The sequence below is a fragment of the Geotrypetes seraphini genome, chromosome 13, assembly GCF_902459505.1.
Source record: "Geotrypetes seraphini chromosome 13, aGeoSer1.1, whole genome shotgun sequence".
Taxonomy (NCBI): domain Eukaryota; kingdom Metazoa; phylum Chordata; class Amphibia; order Gymnophiona; family Dermophiidae; genus Geotrypetes; species Geotrypetes seraphini.
In genome coordinates this window covers 81,146,689-81,164,314 of record NC_047096.1, presented here as the reverse complement: position 1 = coordinate 81,164,314, position 17,626 = coordinate 81,146,689, and the positions used below count along the sequence as shown (strand labels likewise).

Here is a 17,626-nt window from a genome sequence, read left to right as displayed (position 1 = left end):
TGCACTTCTTTCATTGTATGCTAATAGATCTCATGCATATTCATTGCGGAAATCCTGAAAACCCGACTGGATTGCGGCCCTCGAGGAGGGACTTTGACACCCCTGCCTTAAAGGCATGGTGGAGCAAGGACTCTTCACACAAGCTGCTCTGGAGGAACCTCAGAGCAGATACAGCATTCTCCTCCAGAGCAGAGATCCCTGGCCTACCAAACGGGGAACAAAATGAACGATCCCGCTACTGTTGGGCTCCTGCCATCTCCGACTTGCTAGACAGCTGCAGCATCATCGGTTCATGTGCTCGGTGAACCCAGATCATGCTGGGTTCAGGCACAGAACAGAAACACACAGGCCCTGTACCACTCATTCTATGTGTTGTACTAGCTCAAGCAATGGCAAACTCAAAGAAGGAGTCTGATCTAAAGACTAACGTTTAACACAGTGGTTTTTGCTTATAATGGTAATTTCCAATGCACACTACACGTTTTATCTAAAGGGGTTTTTAACACTGGTATTAGGTTTTTGAAAAAAAGTAAATATTCTGGTTTGACTGTTGCATTGCCATATAAGGTTCTGAAATAAAATGAAAGATCTTGGGGGTTTGGGGTGGGGGGAAGAGGAAGAGGAAGTCCTGATGCAGCCGCCAACACAAAACAGTCTGGTTGCTGTGTGACTAAGCCCTGGGGGCAGGATGTGGCTACCTTCTGTGCTGACAGGTAGAGATGTAGCTGAAGACACCTCTAGACCGTTTCTCAAAAACTAGGCCTAGTTTCTAAAAAAAACCCCAACCCAGCATCTCACTGGGCCCACTTCCTGTATCCTAGAAGCTCACTTATATTTCTTCAGAATTTCCACCGACACGTTTATGTACTTGCTTGGTTATAAACATGTTCATCTCAAAAGTGTGAACTTTCTGAAAAGGGTAAAAGGGATATAGGGGCAGCAATTTATTACTATTCAGAAAGGGTTCAAATTGGGGCCTGGCATAAAAATCTACCATCTTGCGACCCTGCGCAAGTCGCTTAATCCCCCCCATTAGACAGATTGTGAGCCCACTTGAGCACCTGAATAAATTCATATAAACAATTCTGAGCTGGGGAGAATGGTATAGAAAATTGAATAAATTTTAAAAAAGTACCTGAAAGTAATGAGAAACTAAGAACAAGTTTAATGTTTTATTAAAGTTCAGAGAATTTCCATGGGCACTTCAGTTGGTTATGTGGAACAGTTCAATCCCTAGCCTGTCTTGGCAAATCTTCTTCCCCCTCCCTCCTGGATCCTACCTAATGGACCACTATACCTTATTTTTCTTTTGTCTTGACTATGCAATTTAACAGTTTGGCCCCCAATATGAAAGTGACACCATACTTTAATTTCCCCCCTAGTAATTCTTAACCTCCTTATGTCCATGTTCTTTAGGGAAGCGACAGATTAATCTCGTACACCTTCCTAGTATTCCAATGAGAAATATTCTTATCATGTTAGTGTTACAAAGGATCTGGGTTGCCTTATTCTGGAACTATGTTGAGCGTGTCACTACCTCCAATTAGGATGTCTCTATAATACGTATTAATGCCTAGCCTAACTATTGTCCTCAATGCTTAGCGTTCTCTGTATATTTTCCTAATGGCTAACTTTAGAGGTCATGAATGAAAAAGTAGCCATAAAAATGAGGCAATGAATCTCTAAGACTCAATGCAATATTTCAACCACTCCCATTGTATAGATGGTTTGGGTCAAAATCACATTTTCCCCTTCAACACCACCACCAAGTCTTGGTGTACGTGGAATGGGGTAGTTACTGCTCGCAGGAAGCTATATGTTCAGACAACAAACTTTGGTAGTCTGACTTCACCCCATGTCTGTCTCTCATATACCCGAGATCACGTCTGCCTGAGATTAGGCCCTGATATTCAGACCGCGAGGTAGCCCGGCTCCTTCCTACGATCTGCAGCAATCCCAGATATTCTATCTGAGGTCATATCCAACCACTGGCATTGAATAGCCAGGTCAAGTTTGCTGCCTCAGACTTAGCCAGCCAAGCCCATATTCAGCGGCTGGCCACCCAAGGAAAGACCACCTAGGTCTATCTAGCCACATAGCTGGTCCTGGCCAATTCAATGAGCCAGATATTCAGCAGGGGATAGCCAGCTAAGTACCACTGAACATCGGAGGGGAACAGCATAATTATTTAGAGAACTTCTAAAAGGTCTGAGGTGTCTAATAATGGGCAAAGAGAGCACAAATGTGATGCTGACGCAAGGATACAAAGCATTTCACTTCTGGGGTACTCATTGGTTCTAATTTGGCTCTGGCTCGTTCTCATCAGAAACTTTTACAATACACCAAAAACCCCACCAATAGCTTCAATGCAGCGCAGTTCATGATCTTAGTTTGGTTCCTATTGGGCATATCACTAACAGAACATCCAATCAATGAGCACCAGTACAACCTTCTCTCATAATGAGGCCATCAATGGTAGAGAGTGAGTGGATGTGTGTTGAATGGTTCTCTGACCCAGTGGTGTAGCGAGGGTGGGAGGTTCCTGCGGTGGTGGCATCCCCTCGTACCCTCCTCTCTGCCCCTACTCAATCCATCCCACCCCCACCACACTCACGCCCTCCCTTCTCCCCATACCTCTTACATCTTTTAAATCTTTGCTAATGCAAGCTTCTTCAGCCTAATGCTCATGCCAGCATTGGCTTTCACTTTGTCACTTCCTGGCCCCATGACCTGGAAGTGATTTAGAGGGGAGCCAGGTTGGCGCTAGCAACAGGCTTGGAAAGTTGCTCACACTGGTGAAGATTTAAAGATGTGGGGGGAAGGGAGGTGCCAGCACCCCCACCAAAACGGCACCTACTACACCACTACTGTGGAATACAAGATGAGATATACTGGCAAGGTAGTGCATGGAAACAAGCTGTATTACTAATCAGTTTGCCTCTCTCCAATTATTAAAAAAAAAAATGAACAAAAGAAATGTACAAAAATTGTATCGATACTGCCCAGGTTGGTTTAGGCACAAGGTTTTCTGCCTGAAGCAGAAGAATGGACTAGTAATCTCTTTCAGCCTCATTTTTCTATAGTTCTGTCCTATGGATGAATCTAGAGGAGAAGTTATACAGTAAATGTCTGAATCCAGTTACCAGTTCCATCACCATTCATGAGCACTTAATTTCCAAGAGCACCTTTTAACAAGGGAACGAGACACACTTACTATTCCAGCACCAGGATCAGCTCACTGTTGGTCTCGTACACCTCTCGCAGGTCCACAACATGGGGACTGAACTTGGCCATCTCCAGGATGGCAATTTCATTGATGATGTCCATACGGCAGTCCTCGCCCTTCCTCCTCTTCCTCAGGAACTTGGCTGCATATTCTTTGCCTGTGGACTTGTCCACACACTTTTTCACCACTGCAAACTTCCCCCTGGGAGGAAAGAAAGACACACCATGAAAATTGCATTAACCTTGTGCAGTGAATAAACTAGATCTTCATGTATTTGCATTGGTAATACTTTCCGGCTGGAGGAGAAAAACCATCACAACATGCAGAAGCTGAACGCTGCAGAGAACGCATTGATTTGGGCTCACCAGAAAGCTTTGTTCCATTTCATTATGAATGCATCCACATTTAAAAACCAACAACAAAATAGCGCAAGGACCATAGGGTCTGTATGCCAATGCCTTAGGTTTTCTTGAGGAGCCAAGAATGCCTTAAATCCATCAGCAGATAGTCTCAACATTTCTATTAGGGGAAAGGGATTTGTATATTGCAACCACACTCAAAAGCATTTTCCCTCTATGTCCCTGTGGGCAGTGGAGGATTAAGTGGCTTGCCCAGGGTCACATGGAGGGGGGATGGTGTTGAACCCACAACCTCAGGGTGCCGAGGCTGTAGCTCTAACTACTGTGCCACACTCTCTTCCATTTCTGGAGTCTTTTCAGGGCCTTATTACTAAATGTGCTACTTTGTTAGTGATGTTTCATGCTGATATTCTTTTTTTTTTTTCTACTTTATTTTCAAATTGTGACAAGCGAAACATACAACACAACACGAGGATACACCAGACAAATTACACGAGAAAGGTACATACATGCCCTGAAAGCAGAACCCAAATTACAACCACATATAAGAGGTAGTATATCTGAAACCCTAAGATTAATACAATCAATTTTTATAATTATGAAAACTCCCAAACAGACCCTTTAGCTTGAAGGAGGAATTGCTTCCACAGGCGTATGCACCTGTCTTTTTACTCTTATCGGAATTTCATGGGAACCAACCTCTCTCCAGAGTTTTCCTCTGTCATCCAATAATGTAAAATAACTTTTTTGATTAACACTATAGCTATAACTCTACATGTGGGCAGAGAGACATGTTGATCCACAAGTCCCCTATAATAAAGATACTAAAATCCCAGAATACATCTTCTGCTGCTTCTAGTGACAACAGGGCTTCCCTCCAACCAACAAGTTTGGGACATTCTAAAAAAATGAAAGAATTGAGATTCCTGGGCTACTTCTACATTTAAAACAAGCAGTATCTTGCAAATGTACTTTAGCTCCCTGGTCTCTAGATATATAAGATCTATGAAAATGTCGCACAGAATTTAATAGCAGAAAAGTATTGGAAAAACTGCTTAAAATATTGGGGTTCTTGAATATCCTGCACTACGTCCAACTTCCCAATTCTCCAATAATTTCTCCATGTCCTTGTCCAATGTGCTCTTTATCAACCTACTCCAGGTTGAAAGTCTATTAAATTCCAGAGGTAGGGCAATACATTTAGGACCAGAATCTCAAAACAAAAATCTGCCTTTAACATGCTCACCAAATAGGTTCCAGCTGATTTAGCGTGCACATATTTCAGCGGCGGATTATCAAAACGACTTAGGGAGATCTTTTCCGAGTTTTCTAGCAGTCTCCAAATGTAGTACAACCAGGTCATTAATATTGAAATAATCACCGAGCGATTCCCTAACCTTGTTGTGCCACATTTGCATCCAAAATTTACCACAGGTCTGAGCTGTCATTGTCTTACTTTCTGATCAGTGCCTGATTGGCCCAGATGCCTAAGGTCCGTCCCACAGGAGGGTCCTTAAACAACCTGGGCCAATCAGAGCCTTAGGCCCCTCCCAGGAGGGGAAGGCTTGCAATTTTGAAGAGGCGGGCCTGCTGGCCAGAGGGAGTAGGAATCCCTCCAGCCAGCCATCTAAGTAAGGTAGGGGGGAAAGGACGGGGATTGTCGGAGACATGGGGAGGCTGTGTGGTGGCAGGAGTGAGTAGGCATCTCTCCCACTGCAGGGGGGGTGTTGCTTGGTGGCGGCAGAGTGGGGTGTCAGGGGTGTCTGTTGCTTGGCAGCAGGAGGGAGTAAGCATCTCTTCTGCTGCGGGAGGGCTACTTGACTTTGGCAGCTTGATTTGTTGTTTTTGGGGGTTTTTGCATTTATTCCGTGAATGTGCCTGTCGCTATCAGCAGCAATGGGCACAAAAGCAAATCTTCACTATTCTCCACCAACCTCATTTGCATAAGAGGTTTTGGGAGAATGGCTTGCTTTTTTAAAATTGCTACTATAACGGCTGCGATAGCGGCCTGTCTGTTTTTAACGCAACTTTTTGAGAATCTATGCCTTAGTGTCAAAAACAGGGTTGGTGCAAACATCAGCATATCTCCACTTAAAGACTATCTTAATAATGCTGTAATCCACTCTAGATAAAAGGGGAATAGAAATAAAAAGTATAACCTGAAAAAATGTTGGAATTGAACAAAAGGTGGAAACCCTCCATTTTCAGAACCTAAAGAAAGGAAGAACATCCCCTTTGAGTCCACAGATGAAAACCAGTAGGAAATTCAGAATTCCCCACCAAATTAAGTTTAGGCAACTTTATGCTCCCTCCATCTCTTCCAGGCTTACATTTGAACATGCCTGGGAACACTGGATCCTGCTCCCCTGAAACCAACTCATGGATCCACTGAAAATCCTCAGATCTGGAAGAGTCAGCCCTCCCTCCAGTTCTTGCTGCTTTATTTCTCCAAATGACGACAACTTCTTCTTATGTACCCATGTATAGGTAAAGCTTGAGGAGGATACAACAATTTAGGATTCATAACCATTCTGACAAGTGCTACCTGCTCCATAAGCAGCAATGCTAAGTCACTCCATTTCTCATAAAGAATCTTAATTTTTCCATTGCTGTCTGCGATATTATATTGGTACAAGGTAATAATAATAATAATAATAACTTTATTTTTTTTTCTATACTGCCACAATCTTGCGACTTCTAGGCGGTTTACAGTGAAGAGAGCTGGACAAGATAGAGATGGATGAATTTAATTAAATGCCCAAATATTTCAAAAGTTTGGGATACCGAGTCTACGGGAAAACTCCGATTTCTAAGTTCCTATCCCCCACCTTTTAATGCCAGGCCTTCTGACTTACTGCAATTCAAATGAATACCCGAAAAGGTTCTATGAACCAATTCTAAAAACTTTGGCAAATTTCTAGTAGCACTATTTACATACAAAAGCATATCATCAGCAAACATGTCCACCTGGACCTCTGAGGCCTCCGTGTAGATGCCCTGCAAACTCCAATCCTGATGTATACAGATTTACTAAAGGTTCCGAGGCCAAGTACAAATGAGAGTGATGATAAAAGGACAGCCTTGCCTGGTACCTCACAACAAATTAAAGAGCTCTGTGAGAGTTTTCCATTAGTACTTAATTAGGCCTGAGATGGCCATAGAGAGCCTCTACAAACCCAAAACAGGCCATAGAGCACTTGTCAAATCCTTTTTTGATATCTAAACTGGCTATGACTGCCTGGTTATCCTTCCCTCTCTTTTCATGTAGAGCCATCATAACTTTACTCAAGTTCATTGAAGCTCAGCATCCTGGAACAAAAAAAACTCACGTGGTCATGAATAACCTGGGGAATTAATTTATTCAATCTTTGGTCCACAACAAATCTCTAATTCTAGGAGCTCTCAGAAATATAAAATTTGGCTTTCCCACTGTTAAAGGAATCAAAACTATGGCCAATTTTTGTCGTAAAAGTTTGGAATGAGCTTCCTTCTATAATTAGAGTTCTCATCTTTGAGTCGCGTGCTGCGGCTTGGTAAAGTTTGCGAGACACTGCCTTGGCATAAAATATGATGCACCTAAATATTAGGATGCTGAGCGCTGCAAAGAGAGTCAGTGCTGCTCAATTCAGCATCCTATTTCAGAGCTGAACAATCTTTTCCCCATTTCAAGGCTCTGTTAATAAACATTTTGTCTCCCAACTGAATAGACTTGGTTGAGGGCCCAGCGATAGGTCCCCTGGAGACACAGATTAAAAAAAACCCAAATTGAGAGATTAATTCCAAGATCGAATGATTATGTGCGTTCTCTGGAATTTCTTTTGCTATTCGTCATGTCATATGATGTTTTACCATCTTGTCTATATTGTCATGAAACACCCTGAGATCTGGCCCATGCAAGTCACCTGCTCCCCTACAGTAGATAGATTGGGAGCCCAAAGAATTATGCTTAAGTACCTGAGCTCCCCTGGGAGAACAGTATAGAAAATTAAATAAATAAATATTGGCATTCCTTTCTCTCTATGGTTTGGTTTTGTAATTATATTCACCGCTTAGGGTCTTAATTGCTAAAGGCAATATATCAAAAATCCATAAATAATAATGAAGTTCAGAACTGAGGCTACTGATAAGCCAAACATAGGACACCAGCAAGTTCTAACCTACCCCAAAAGACATTTTTAGTGCCAACTAGTGTGCTCACTCCTCTTATGTTGCTCCGACGCTCTTAGAACTCGGATCACTGGAGCAGCGCAGGGCATTCAGCACGCCGTCCGGCACCGCAAACCTCTTCCACAGTTTTGATCGCAAATCCCCAAAACCTGACTCATTGGTAACCATTGAGGACCGGGAGTAAAGAAAGATCACTGCACTAGCAGTGTCAATGCCATGGAAATATAGACAAGAGTAGATAAGATATAGATAAGAGCCCTACTGGGTCAGACCAATGGTCCATCTTAACGGAGGCCACAAAAACCCAAATAGTAGCAGCATTCCATGCCACCGATCCAGGGAAAGAAGTGGCTTCCCCCGTGTCAGGCTCAACAGCAGACTAGGGACTTTTTCTCCAGGAACTTGTCCTAAGCTTTTTTTAAAACCAGCTACATTAACTGCTCTTACCACATCCTCTGGCAACATATTCCAGAGCTTAACTATTCTGAGTGAAAAAATATTTCCTCCTATTGGTTTTAAAAGTATTACTCTAACTCCGAGTTGCTCCTAGTCTTTGTAAATCTTGATGAAGTAAAAAAAATAATAATGTCAGTCAGTTTACTCCTCACAGAAAACAACTTATCTTTGTGCCAAGTGACTACTGCAGGTATGAGTGAAGGCAGACAGAGCAGGAGAATAAAGCGGTTAAACAGGATGAGCAGGAAAAAGAAATGAAGAAATCTATTCAGCCATTCAGTGCAAACTTTTCTATGTCCCAGCAAGGCAGATTCTTAGCAAAGACTTATCCAGAGACACACAAGGGAGTGTCTTCCAAAGTGCTTAGCATGCTGCAAAATGCGTTAAAACATTTGGGCATGACAAGCATGAGAAAATGTCCAAATATCAGGTGGAAAAAGTGGCCATTTTTTGAACCCGCAAGACATCTTTTGTTTTCAAAAATGGCCCAGCTAGATGTTTTGTCTAGCTAGACATCTAAATTTTTTGCCATTATCAAAAAAGTCCAAATTGAACTATTTCCATGTAGAAGGGCCAGCATTTTTAATTGGCTGACCTCACAGACATGCCAGCAAAGCAGTGGGGCACCCTAGGGGCACTGCTGTGAACTTCACATTAAGGGTGCCAGGTACATCTCTCACTATAACCCCTTAAGATTTAGATGCACTGGAGACAAAAGACCAGAAAGACATCTTTTTTTAAAAAAGTCAGTTTTGAAAATGCCCACTTGGACATTCTGACAAGACATTCAAGTGTCGGTTTATGCTTACAGTTAACTGTTTCTCCCAATTATGCAAAATGACATATCCTGTGAGATTGGTTTCCTTCAGTGTTTTGACCACATTCTAAGGCTTACATTAATCTCAGATTATTTTCAGGTGTTTTATTCATAGTTTTTAAGCTTCTTTAATCGGCTTTCTAGCCTTGCATTGAAGAACACTGGTGTAGAAGGACTAAGGATGAGATAGACGCCAGTGGCGTACCCAGGGAATGTGACATCTAGGGATGATCAGTTTTAACTTTCCCATCTAAAAAGGGATCGGAGCACTCCCTAGGAACTGCACCTGGGGCAGAACTCCCCCCCATGCTCCTCCCCCCTCCTTGGTATGCCACTGCCTGAGGAAGGGGATTTTGGTCTCCAAAAGCTAATTAAAAAAAAAAAAAAGATTGCTTGATTTCTATTTTCTATTTATAAATACAGCCACAATACTACTTTATTCTAAAGCAACAAAAAGAAAAATTTTTCTACTTATCACTGGTTTCTGCTTTCCTCATCTTCTCTTCACTCTCCATTCCATCCAGTGTCCATCCTCTTTCTCTGTCCCTTCCATTTTTATCTTTGTCTCCACTCCTTCCCCCATGCCCTGGCATCTCTCTCCTCTCCCTCCCCCCTCCATGCTCTGGTATCTCCTCTTTCCTTTCCCTCCCTCCTTTCTCCCTGGTCTGGCATCTATCACCTACCCTTCCCTCCCCCCCCCATGTTCTGGCATCTTTTCTTCCCCTTCCTCTCCCTTCCCTGGTCTTCCTTCTCCCCCCCCCTCCCCGATCAGGTGCAACATTTCCCCCCCCTGTCATCGTACAGTTGGCAACGCAGCGTTCAGAACTCTCTGTTCTTGCCGACGTCGGGCCTTCCTCTCTACCGGGTCCCGCCTACTTCCTGTTTTTGCAAAGGCAGAACCCAACAGAAAGGAAGGCCTGAAGCCGGCAAGAGCAGCAAATTGTGAATGCTACTGGGAAGAAGTTCTTGACACCCCTCCCTAGGAGGAGTTGTCGGAGCACCCCCTTTGGTATGCCACCAAGACACTAAAGAATAACATGGGATGGTTTCCCACAGTTATCTGCAGGGACAGGGACAGAATTTTCTAGAACAGTCATTTCCTTTCTTGCCTTACAGAAGATCGCAGCATATCTAGGAACTTCCAATGCCCACTTTGGCTATTTCCTGTTTAGCACATAATGTTGATTAGAACCCATTAAAGAAAAAAAAGCAGCTTCATAAAACATTTCAAAATCACTAACCAAGAGCAGGTGGGTTGCCAGAGAGACCAGAACTGCTGAAATGTAAATAGTCAAATTGTGAGAGGAAATGAAAGCCAAACAGAAGGAAATCGCTACCCAAAGCCAGGGCTTAATATGCTATAATCAAGTTCCTTTTCATCCTCCAAAGAAGGATGGAGGGAGGAAAACTAGGCAGACATTCAAGAATCCCAGGCTTCTGGCTTAGTTTGCTCTTCTGTTACAGCGGACACAGAGATGAGCGATTCTCATATCATATTTTATCAGACAGCCTGTGAAGGAGCCATTGGAGGCAGCCAGCCAGTCTCTCCCCAGACATCCTTGATGGTGCTTACTTTTAACTGGAAGTTTGGAACTAGTGTCATTAGCCTCTGTTAAGCACCATTTATAGGGAGTAGAATTGACTAGCTGGTTAGGATGAAAGGAGACCAGAATGCGAGTGGGTCCAAATTGCTGACTGCAGAATAGCTCTCTGTACAGTGATCTAGGAGGGAGGTGAGAAACGCAAGACAAACCTTTAAAAATGTCCCCTACACTACATCCTTAACCAATCCTGCAGCTCAGGGAAAGCCATTCCTTCCCACTTCCAATACATGATAAGTCAATTAGCCTGTCAGCTAACAAGTCAGAATAGCTGTCCATGGCTCTGTGTGGAAAGTGGCCCAGAACGGTCATTGCAAGTTGGCTCACTTAGTCTTATCATTCTAGAGCCCAAATAGCCACTCTATGCAATCCTAACTTTGGAAGAAAAACCAGAGGAGAACTTGCTTATTCTCCTCTCCTAAACAACCCAACTGAACTGCTCGATTCTCCTTCCTCCTTTCCTGGACACTGTGCTTAAGTGATCATCAAACTCGCCACCTGTTCCTCTGATCCCATCCCCATTTACTTAGCACTCTCTCTCCTATCTGCTACATCCTCAACCTATCACTCTCCACCGCAACTGTGTCTGATGCCTTCAAACATGCTGTTACACCACTCCTCAGAAAAACCCTCGCTGAACACTACCTATCATCCTGTCTAATTCTTCCCCTTCTTCACCACCATTGTCTTGACTTTCTTTCACTTCAAGCTCTCCTTGACCTGCTTCAATCGTGCTTTTGCCCTCTTCATTCTACATCAGTGTCTCACAAACATTTTTCACCATGGCTCACTAAACTCAGGGCCACATCTAGAGGACCTCCGAGCACGAGCAGACATTGAACACCTTCCCTTCCCTCGGTACTAATGTTGTCATCATGTCAACATCTGCACATGCTCAGAGGCCCTCCACATGTTGCTTTTATGTATGTTCTTTGTATGATTAGATTTATCCTGCTTAATAATGGAGTTTCTTAGTATGTTTGCTGTTTGTATGGGACAGGTCTATCCTATCTTTTTTATTCTTTTTTTATTTTATTTTTACTTTTATTGTATTCTGTAAACCACTTGGACCAGTAAAATGAACTAGCGGTATAACAAGATTAATAAACCATAAACCATGTGGCCCTGAGCTCAAGGGCCTTCCAAAATCCAGACAAACTGCCAGGTTTTGGAAATCCCTTCATCATTGGGGGTGGGGACAGAGAGGAGGAGGAGAGGTGCTGGCACTTGTGCCAGCAGCAACAGGCTCGTATCTCACCGCGGCACCCAGTTTGCAATTCACTGTTCTACAGAAACTGCTTTCATGAAAGTCTCCAATGACCTGCTCCTGGCCAAATCCAAAGGCCCATCCTCATCCTTGATCTATCCACAGTTTTTGACATGGTAAATCACAACCTACTCATTGATATGCTGTCCTCGCTTGGATTTCAGGGCTCGGTTGTTTCATGGTTTTCTTCCTATCTTCCCATTGCATCTTTAGCATTCATTTTGGTGGATCCTCCTCTACCGTCATCCCACTGTTGGTTGGTGTACCTCAGGGCTCTATCGTGTGACCACGTCTGTTTTTTACCTACACTTCTTCCCTTGATGCTCTAATCTCCTCCAATGGCTTTCAGTATCACCTCTATGTCAATTACTCACAGGTCTCTCTCACTACACCTGAAATCTTGAATAACATTCAGTCCCAGGTTTCAACCTGCTTGTATGACACTGCTACCTTGATGACTCACTGCCATCTTGGACATGATTAATTTTAGACATTATTCAGATCCTGTTCAAAAACAAAAGCAGCAACTAGAATAACTCACTGAACACCTTCCATCACCGATTGCTCCAAAATCTCAGATAAATTATTCGAGTCCAATTTCTGACTTTCAAGACTAACAGAAAATTGCAATGGAACATCACCTTCCTGGGTATTTCTCATAAGCATTTTCAACTAGAACACTATTCATAGGAGGAGCCATTTCCGAGGAAAAATGCAAAACTTTCAAGAAATATTTAAGCATATCTTTAGGTAAAATCCCAGGATCCATAGAAAAATTAAAAAAATCTTAGTAACTTCCTTAAAATTCATATCACTATCAAATGGCACCTCCCTTTTCGACTCCCAAATATAAATGGGTTCATATAGCATATATGTGACAACTTTTTTCCTACCGCCTATATTTCATAATATTGCCTTAAAGCAGAATAAGCTACATTTAAAAAAAGAGAGTTAAGCATCAAAGTTAAAAGAAGCAGTCTAGAGGTGGGCCTTGTGATTTAAACTTAGCTAATTCTCTGTTTTGCTAGATATTTAAAGCGCCTCAAATATTACTATGTTGTCCAGGGGTGTCAAAGTCCCTCCTTGAGGGCCGCAATCCAGTCGGGTTTTCAGGATTTCCCCAATGAATATGCATGAGATCTATGTATATGCACTGCTTTCAATGCATATTCATTGAGGAAATCCTGAAAACCCGACTGGATTGCGGCCCTCAAGGAGGGACTTTGAGATCTCTGAATGTAATCTGACATTCAGATGAACAAATTGGACATCCAGTATGGTTTAGTAACTGGTTACATTATCTATGCTTTTAAATGTGCTTGGGTATTTTTTTACTTGGAATTCATAAAGAAAACATACTGTATATTAGTTTAACAGAAAAACCCCATTCATGCCAAATCAATATCAAAATAGACAGAAAAATAATAAATACAAAAAACAGAGAAAAACAGGCCTCATACACGGGCAGCTGGGACTACACAGTACCCTAAGCCACCCGTATCATCACTGGTCTGAAAAAAAAAAAACTCCATACATATATATTCAGTCAATCTTTCATTTGGTGTCATATTCATCGCTATGTATGAGCAAAGGGTTAATTCTGCATAAAACAAATTGCAATGACTACAGTCAGGAACCAAAAGATTATATCAATTTCATATTCAAGCATGTGAAGGCTTTGGCACACTTATCTTGAAAAATGCTTCTCTCAGAGCAGGTAATTTCTTCATCCGATAGTCCAGAATGCTTATTTCTATTCCTGACAGATAATTGATATTGATTTGGTATGAATGGGATTTTTCTGTTAAACTAATATACAGTATGTTTTCTTTTTGAATTTTTTGGCTTGACATATACGACTGTACCCTTGTATTTATGGATTCTTTTACTTGGTACAGAGAGCAGGATGCAGAAAAGATGCTGCTGCAGTCTTGGGTTTAAAGTCGAGAGTGACGTGGGGATAAAGGTTCATCCCCGTCCCATACCATCCCAGCAGTGAAAGGCATTTTTCATCCCCATCCCCTCACTATCTCCACAATCTTGCATCTTCCCGCTCAAAAACAAAGTTTATTTGATGCAATTTTATGGGGCTAAGACATTGAAGTCAATCAAAACTTATCTCTTTGACAGATTTCTCTGACTCCATTTCTACCATGCTGTATTTCTAAAAACACTTCCAGGAAAAATTGCTTAATCACCATGTTAATGTAATTTTGAAAGTTTTTTGTAATATTGCTGTCTGTATACAGTCAAACTGCTCTGAACTGTTTGTAGTATTGCGGTATATAAAAATAAAGTTATTATGATTATTATTATTGCAAATAAACATTTTAAGCCTGTGGTGGTGGTTTCCAAGTTTCATTTAAAATTTGATTAAACGCTTATAAAATTTTTTTTTAAAAAGGCGAATAGAAACATATAATTGACAGAGACCATGACTAAAACTTGAAATTCAGGTAAAAGGGTTGAAAAGAGAAACGAATAAGGAAAAAACATTAAAGGGAAGGGTAATGGGTTGCTTAAAAAGGCTAATTTATAAATGTCACAGAATAATGATCATCTACAGTAGAGGGAACTTTGAAATCTAATGCCCTTTCTTCTCTAAGATGAGTTACGAAGCGATTCCATTGCTGGGGAGCTGTTACTGAAAAGATTTTGGTTCGCCTCGTTATTTATGACCTTTAAAGAAAGTATTGTAAGGAGTTGCTGATTTGTGGATCTTAAGAGTCCTTGAAGTAACATACAGAATTAGAAGCCTGTCCAAAAATACCAGCAATTTTGTCTGTCAGATTTTAAATGTTAAGAGGGCTAGTTTGTAATTCTGTGAGGAACTGGTAGCCAAAAAGTTTTTTTTTTGTTTTTTTTTAAGGAGTGGCATGACATGATCATATGTCTCAAAATTTGTAATGATTTTTATTACAGTGTTTTGGACTATTTGTAAACGCCTTATTTTCTTTTGGGATATGCCTTTATATAGAGAATTGGTGGGGGTGGGGGTGTTAACTTTTATTTTGATTGAAAGATCAATAAAGTACAACTTGTGAGGTACGCCAAGTTCTGCACTGCGCACAGAAACCCAAACATCAGCTCAATACTAGCGATATTTTAGTCCAGCTCGCCCAAAAATGTTAGTTCTTATTCAGTTCCCAAAATAAGAACATAAAAAAAAGCTTTTTTTTAAAAAAAAATTGTGAGCGAAAAAGACATAATTGAAGATATATCAAGTATTACACACAGGGCTTCTTTTACAAATCCACGCTAGTGATGTTGCTGCAATAAGTGCACCAACCGCACAGTTTTGTAAAAGAGTGCTATTCTCTGTCATTCCCAGGAACCTTGAAACCTATACAGGCAATTCTTACCATTAACCTATAGCACAAGGCTTATGAGAAACCAAACAGTCCAAAGAATAAAAATTCTACAGACTGGATTGATACAGATAGCATTCAATGTCTATGTAGAATAACTGGCCTCTTTCATACAAACAGACCCTCCCCAAGCATGGGATAAGTATCTACGGACTAAAAATAGTTTAACTTCATGATGCAACACATGTCCCCTAATACTGGGCAAAATATAAAGATTGTCAGAAGATGGAAATTTGAAAACACTACCACCACTTTACAAATTAACAAATAGAAAGAAAACAAAAATTTGAAAATCAGAATGCCATTTTTCAATAAGCTTTCAGAGGCTAAAACCTCCTTCCTCAGGTCAGTACAGTATACTGTTGATACAGTATCCTGCCCTGCCCTGAAGGTGGTTTTGGTCTCCGAAAGTTAGTAAAAAAATAATTTAAAAGTATTAATTAGTCCAATAAAAAGATTACTTTATTTACATTTTCTATTTATAAACATTTATTCGTATGCCGACAGGCTAGAACAGCTGGGGCTGTTCTCCCTGGAAAAGAGGAGACTTAGAGGAGACATGATACAAACTTTCAAGATCCTGAAAGGCATAGATAAGGTAGACAGGGACAGATTCTTCAGACTGTGGGGAACAACAAGTACAAGGGGGCACTCGGAGAAACTGAAAGGGGATAGGTTTAGAACCAATGCCAGGAAGTTCTTCTTCACCCAGAGAGTGGTGGACACATGGAACGCACTCCCGGAGGTTGTGGTGGGGCAGAAGACACTACAGGGATTCAAAGAAGGTTTGGATAAATTCCTGAAGGAAAAGGGGATTGAGGGATACAGATAGAAGTAAGGATAGGTTTTTTAGGGCAGGGAACACTTGACAGGTCATGGACCTGATGGGCCGCCGCGGGTGCGGACCGCTGGGTGAGATGGACCTCTGGTCTGATCCCGGTGGAGGCAACTTCTTATGTTCTTATTAGTATAGCTACAATAAAGAGATTACGTACTAACCCTGGTATGCTCTTTTCCAGTAGATAAGGGAGACATTTATTTAAAACTTTTTTTATACCATTTACAAAAAAACTAAAATGGTTTACATCAGGGGTCTCAAAGTCCCTCCTTGAGGGCCGCAGTCCAGTCGGGTTTTCAAGATTTCCCCAATGAATATGCAATGAAAACCTGACTGGATTGCAGCCCTCAAGGAGGGACTTTGAGATCCCTGGTTTACATCACAGGACTTGTAGGTAGTATCCCAAGGGCTGCATGCCTTATGCAGAAGGAATCCAATCCAGATTTTTTTTTTTCTCTGTGACTCTGCTCTACTTCAGACTGCTCTCTAGCTCCACCTACAGTTAGTACCCAAGCACTGAGAGCCACCTTACAAATGTGAAGCAGAGACACCCATGGCAATGAAGACACTAAACAATTGTTCTGCTCAGGTACAGCAGGCCGTATAGTGAGAGATTGGAGAAACTAGGCCTCTTCTTCCTTGAAGAGGAGACTGAGAGGGGACATGATCGAAACATTCAAGAAAATGAAGGGAATAGACTTAGTAGATAAGGACAGGTCGTTCACCCTCTCCAAGGTAGAGAGAACGAGAGGGCACTCTCTAAAGTTAAAAGGGGATAGATTCCGTACAAACGTAAGGATGTTCTTCTTAACCCAGAGAGTGTCAGAAAACTGGAACGCTCTTCCGGAGGCTGTTATAGGGGAAAACACCCTCCAGGGATTCAAGACAAAGTTGGACAAGTTCCTGCTAAACTGGAATGTACACAGGTGAGGCTGGACTCATTTAGAGCACTGAGCGGACTGCTGGGCAGGATGGACCTCTGGTCTGACCCAGCAGCGGCAATTCTTATGTTCAGTGTATAAGAAATTAAATAGATAAACAAAACAAACTGAAGAGGTTATCCAATTCCAATTGTGCAGCGATGGTAGGTGGTGCCCCTTGCACCCTCCTTTCCGCCCCCACGCCACACTTGTACCCTCCCTTTCCCCTGTACCTCTCATTCTTCGCCAGTGTGAGCAACTTCTTTGGCCTGCTGCTGGTGCTGGCGTTGGCTTTCCCTCTGACATCACTTCCTGGCCCTGCAACCCAGAAATGATTTCAGAGGGGAGCTAGGTTGGCACGAGCAGCAGGCTAGAGAAGTTGCTCATGCTGGTGAAGATTTAAAGAGGTACAGGAGGAGGAAGGGAAGGTGCGAGTTTGGCATGGGGGGGTGGAGAGCTGCCAGTGCCACCCACCAAGATGGCACCTGGGGTGGTCGTCGTTGTCCCCCCCCACACACACATTATGCCACTGCCTATGTCTATGTCTATCCTGATTCTGTAACCAATGGTGCATCAGCACAAAGAACTATAGGGCAGGGAGCATGGT

General features: G+C 42.1%; 1 protein-coding gene across 2 annotated transcripts in view; it reads right to left on the bottom strand.

Annotated features, from left to right (window-relative positions):
- LOC117347701 (serine/threonine-protein kinase 17A-like) overlaps positions 1–17,626 on the bottom strand; it is a 78,081-nt gene that overhangs the window by 47,825 nt on the left and 12,630 nt on the right. For both annotated transcript variants that reach the window (XM_033918957.1, XM_033918959.1), the window contains exon 2: positions 3,215–3,427. In XM_033918957.1, coding sequence (XP_033774848.1) covers positions 3,215–3,427 — 213 coding nt within the window. The remainder of the gene's footprint in view (positions 1–3,214; positions 3,428–17,626) is intronic.